Genomic DNA, 6,000 nt, shown 5'->3' on the forward strand with positions numbered 1-6,000 from the left:
CGTTCATGTACAACATGCGGCTGATAGTGTGAGCCGGGGCGTGAGTCAAAGGCCTGTGCGTGGCTGATGCGTTCATGTACAACATGCAGCTGATAGTGTGAGCCGGGGCGTGAGTCAAAGGCCTGTGCGTGGCTGATGCGTTCATGTACAACACGCGGCTGATAGTGTGAGCCAGGGGCGTGAGTCAAAGGCCTGTGCATGGCTGATGCGTTCATGTACAACATGCAGCTGATAGTGTGAGCCGGGGCGTGAGTCAAAGGCCTGTGCGTGGCTGATGCGTTCATGTACAACACGCGGCTGATAGTGTGAGCCAGGGGCGTGAGTCAAAGGCCTGTGCGTGGCTGATGCGTTCATGTCCAACATGCAGCTGATAGTGTGAGCCGGGGCGTGAGTCAAAGGCCTGTGCGTGGCTGATGCGTTCATGTACAACATGCAGCTGATAGTGTGAGCCGGGGGCGTGAGTCAAAGACCTGTGCGTGGCTGATGCTTTCATGTACAACATGCGACTGATAGTGTGAGCCGGGGAGTGAGTCAAAGGCCTGTGCACGGCTGATGCGTTCATGTACAACATGCAGCTGAGGGGGGGAGCCGGGGGCGTGAGTCAAAGGCCTGTGCGTGGCTGATGCGTTCATGTACAACATGCAGCTGAGGGGGGGAGCCGGGGGCGTGAGTCAAAGGCCTGTGCACGGCTGATGCGTTCATGTAAGTAACTTGTTCTTCTCAGCCAGAAGTGGGCTAAAAAAAATAAGCAAAATAAGTCATGTATTGTCCAAGAGAAGAGCGCAGAGCATTGTCAACAAAAGTAGCTAGTAGCCGATTCACAGAACTAACTTACGACAAGATCCTAAACTTACTACTTTTGGTAGTCTTAAGTTAGGATTTTGTATTACGTTAGGTTTTTGTCTTAAGTTTAACTTAAGACAAAATCCTAAATTAGGACAAAATCCTAATTTAAGACGTGGTGAGGATTTGAAGGGTGGGTGGACGCCATTGTCCTCTTGATTTATTTTTATAATCTGTCTCCAGATCCTTCAGATCCCACAGTGCCTTTGCGGATTAAGGAAGAGGAGAGTCTGTTTCCCATCGATCTCCCAGACGAGAAGGAAGTCACCACCAATCCCAGTAAAGGTGAGTGGATAAGAGGTGTTTCTGGCAGGCCCCATAACCATGCAGGTCCGTTGGCTGTTTCTGGGTAGATGCCCCCAGGCCCTTTGGGAGGGGTGGTACTTGATGACGATGCCCTGTGCTCTCTGGAGTACTTTGAGACGCGTCCCCAGGCCCTTTGGGTCGGGTGGATACAGGATGACAATGCCCTGTGGTTTTAGAGATGAGGAGTAAAAGGTCCCGATCCCTTACTGGCCGTAAAATGAGCAAAAATGATCTTCTTTGACGCTTGCCCTTCACGTGGGGAAACCCCTAACCCCCTAATATAAGCACGGTTCAACAGGATTGTCAGGGCAAGATTCATTTCATGTGTTCTTTCTGGAAAAATTCCAATCCCACACTGGTTTATTTTATAAGGTATTTATGATGGTCCTGTCACTCTATCCGCGAGAGTGAGTGAAGGAACAGCCAATACATGTTTCAACCCTTTACACGGCCGTCAGGCCTGAAGCTTCCTCAGGGCTGTACATGCCATCATTAATTGCAGAGGAGGGGGGTGGTGTGTATCCCCATGAAAGAAAGGAGGGATGTTAGTAAGATCAGTGAGAGAAAAGGAAAGGGAAAAAAAGTGAACTTTGTTAGTTTTGGAGTGACCAAGAAGTGGGTAGGTGGGGAGAGAACGGGGAAAGCGAGACGAGGCACAGAACGACAGAGGCTTATTGTTTTTTAGAACAGTAAAGTGGGGTAATTGCTCGTCATGTTTAATCGACAGACACATGGGAGAGGGTAGAAACAAATTTGAAAATCACCCAGGGAGGAACGGAGATATGGGAGATTAAGGAGGTGATGAAAAATATCAGAGAATAAGACAGGAGAGAAGGGGACAAAAGGAGAGTGGAGACAGGAGAAGCAGCAGGAAGCAAATCAAACAAAAAATATATGTATCATAAATTTACACAAATGGGCAAGTTAAATGTAAGTGAAAAAGCATGTCAGTATAAGATTGTGTTATACAATCAAATTACAGTAGTAGTTGATATAAGACACTTAATATAGAAGGAGGAAAAAAAGTGTGTTAGGAACCAGCGGTCATCACATCCAATAGGTTAATTTTACCATGGAGGCACATTCGGCAGTTTGAAAAAAGGGATACACAAACAAAACCCCCGAATTCGGGTGGCGAGTATTTGGGAGACATATTTGAACAATACCGTAGGGTAGAGGAATATCATTTGATTGAATTAGGCCGATTTCAGGTTTATGAATTAGAAGACGGCATATTAAGCGTGGATGACGCATTGTAAGTGAGGAGGAAAAAGAAACAAGATATGTACATCGGGCGTAACACAGGTATTAAAGAGGCAGTTTTTGAGTTAACAGTAATGCGACATTCAATATATGATATCGTAGAGTGAGTGCCACAAGTACAGTAAGATGCGTTTTTCAAGGAAGATAAAATTATGTAAATGAAAAAACACATTTAGCAGGACCGTGAACAGTAGAGTAAATGAAAAAACACATTTAGCAGGACCGTGAACAGTAGAGTTAAAGAGTTGGAAGTGTGCAGCAGTATATTTACAATGGTTGTTTTCGCGATGTCGGGTTCGACAGGAAACAGGGTTTGCATCGAGAAAAAAGGGAGGCGAGATTTATTTACACAAGGGAAAACCGGTGTAATGTATCGATTCTGCACTGCGGCGGCGCAAAGGCGCGAAGGATGATACCGCAAGAGTTATCCAGAAAGTGAGGATATCTAATAAACAAGCGAAGACACTGTGACATGTTGTCGGGGAGACGAGGTGTTTAAGCCTGGATATTCTAGCGCGGAGGCGCAATCACTGTTGGGATAGATCCCACGATATTCTATAAAGTGATCATGCGGGTTGTTTTGAACTTATGGGGGTTATACGTCGGTGCCTGAAGCAGATAGCATGGTTCTATTGTGAAAGTGATCATGTGTGTAAACTTAAAGTACAATTCAGGTCTCCTTGGTCAAGTTCACGACTTGCATAGGATGTTAGGTAACAATCCTGTTGACAATGCCCTGCGGTCTTAGCAGCACCGTGAGACGTGTCCCTAGGCCCTTTGGGCGGGGGAGGGGGTTTACAGGGTGACAATGCCCTGCGTTCTTAGCAGCACCGTGAGACATGAACATTGGCCGTACACATGCAGCTCCTGTCTGAGTAGGCGCCTCTGCTTTTCTTTTCTAGAGTCTCTTTACCTCTCCTCTTTTATTTTGAAGGGTAGAGTTGATCAGAAGACAGTCCCAGCAATCCATTGTAGTCTGTCGATCTGGGCTTTGGTTACGAGGGTTACCAAAGCTCAGTCTAAAATGGCTGATCCCGGGCCCTGGAGCGTTCCTGCCACTCTGGTTGCAAGTGGACTGGAGCCTTAGAAGAGACGAGAGATGACCCTGCGTGTGGAACTCTTACCCCCGACACCAGCTCCGCATCCACAGCATCCTCGAGCATCTTCAGCATCCTGCATCCTTTGCATCAGGACCACTTCCATGATTCCCCCCAACACCTGCTCAGTATCCACAGCGTCCTTGAGCATCTTCAGCATCCTGCATCCCTCGCATCAGGACCACTCCCATGATTCCCCCGACACCAGCTCCGCATCCACAGCGTCCTTGAGCATCTTCAGCATCCTGCATCCCTTGCATCAGGACCACTTCCTTGATTCCCCCGACGCCAGCTCAGCGTCCACAGCGTCCTTGAGCATCTTCAGCATCCTGTATCCCTTGCATCAGGACCACTTCCATGATTCCCCCCGACACCAGCTCCGCATCCACAGCGTCCTTGAGCATCTTCAGCATCCTGCATCCCTTGCATCAGGACCACTTCCATGATTCCCCCGACACCAGCTCAGCATCCACAGTATCATTGAGCATCTTCAGCATCCTGCATCCCTTGCATCAGGACCACTTACATGATTCCCCCCCGACACCAGCTCAGCATCCACAGCGTCCTTGAGCATCTTCAGCATCCTGCATCCCTCGCATCAGGACCACTTCCATGATTCCCCCCGACACCAGCTCAGCATCCACAGCGTCCTTGAGCATCTTCAGCATCCTGCATCGCTCGCATCAGGACCACTCCCATGATTCCCCCCGACACCAGCTCAGCATCCACAGCGTCCTTGAGCATCTTCAGCATCCTGCATCCCTTGCATCAGGACCACTCCCATGATTCCCCCCCCCCCCCCGACACCAACTCAGCATCCACAGCGTCCTTGAGCATCTTCAGCAGCCTGCATCCCTCGCATCAGGACCACTTCCATGATCCCCCCCCGACACAGGCTCAGCATCCACAGCGTCCTTGAGCATCTTCAGCATCCTGCATCCCTCGCATCAGGACCACTTCCATGATTCCCCCCTGACACCAGCTCAGCATCCACAGCGTCCTTGAGCATCTTCAGCATCCTGCATCCCTCGCATCAGGACCTCTTCCATGATTCCCCCGACACCAGCTCAGCATCCACAGCGTCCTTGAGCGTCTTCAGCATCCTGCATCCCTTGCATCAGGACCACTTACATGATTCCCCCCGACACCAGCTCAGCATCCACAGCGTCCTTGAGCATCTTCAGCATCCTGCATCCCTTGCATCAGGACCACTTACATGGTTCCCCCCGACACCAGCTCAGCACCACAGCGTCCTTGAGCATCTTCAGCATCCTGGACCCTTAGCATCAGGACCACTTCCATGATTCCCCCCGACACCAGCTCAGCATCCACAGCGTCCTTGAGCATCTTCAGCATCCTGCATCCCTTGCATCAGGACCACTTCCATGATTCCCCCGACACCAGCTCAGCATCAACAGCGTCCTTGAGCATCTTCAGCATCCTGCATCCCTCGCATCAGGACCACTTCCATGATTCCCCCCGACACCAGCTCAGCATCTTCAGCATCCTGCATCCCTCGCATCAGGGCCACTCCCATGATTCCCCCCCCCCCGACACCAGCTCAGCCTCCACAGCGTCCTTGAGCATCTTCAGCATCCTGCATCCCTCGCATCAGGACAACTTCCATGATTCCCCCCGACACCAGCTCAGCATCCACAGCGTCCTTCAGCATCTTAAGCATCCTGCATCCCTTGCATCAGGACCACTTCCATGATTCCCCCCCCCCCCCCGACACCAGCTCAGCATCCACAGCGTCCTTGAGCATCTTAAGCATCCTGTATCCCTTGCATCAGGACCACTCCCATGATTCCCCCGACACCAGCTCAGCATCCACAGCGTCCTTGAGCATCTTAAGCATCCTGCATCCCTTGCATCAGGACCACTTCCATGATTCCCCCCGACACCAGCTCAGCATCCACAGCGTCCTTGAGCATCTTCAGCATCCTGCATCCCTTGCATCAGGACCACTCCACAGGAATCCATTGTAACCCAGATAAAGCGCCTGGACCTGCTTGAGGACTGCTGCTTCAGTCGAGGCAGCTGTTTCTAAACACTTTGCTGGTCCCCTGACTAGCTCCCGGCCAGATTTGGTTGCCCCAAGTACTTCTACCTGACCGCATTGCCACTTACCCAAGATTTCCTCGAAAAGGTTTCTAAATATCAAATTTGTTGAATTTGCCAAGGATTGTTCGTGGTTCTGTGAAAATGTTTGGGTTTATTATTGCTTGTATAATCCATATCTTCGGAACACTCAAGGGAATCTCTTTCATTGTGGTATCTAAGCTACATGCGGTGTATTTCTATAAATTGGCGTAGAATTTCCTGAGTGTCTCGTTGATTTCTTCAGTTGTTTTGAAGCCGTTTCAATGCTTACACTTCCTTTGAGTGAGCCTCGCTGCTCGGAGCCACAGCTACCCAGGGTCGAGCTTAGGGTTCAACAAACAAAACTTACTGACCCTAAAGAGGTTGGTAAGTGCATTACACGGTGAGG

At 50.0% G+C, this 6,000-nt stretch overlaps 1 protein-coding gene across 1 annotated transcript in view; it reads left to right on the plus strand.

The window, feature by feature from the left end:
• Nucleotides 1-6,000, plus strand: part of LOC144764111 (uncharacterized) — a 181,368-nt gene that overhangs the window by 80,437 nt on the left and 94,931 nt on the right. The window contains exon 6 of the mRNA XM_078650280.1: nt 1,027-1,128. Within this exon, the coding sequence (XP_078506406.1) occupies nt 1,027-1,128 (102 nt within the window). The remainder of the gene's footprint in view (nt 1-1,026; nt 1,129-6,000) is intronic.

This window comes from Lissotriton helveticus, chromosome 6 (genome assembly GCF_964261635.1).
Source record: "Lissotriton helveticus chromosome 6, aLisHel1.1, whole genome shotgun sequence".
Lineage (NCBI taxonomy): Eukaryota > Metazoa > Chordata > Amphibia > Caudata > Salamandridae > Lissotriton > Lissotriton helveticus.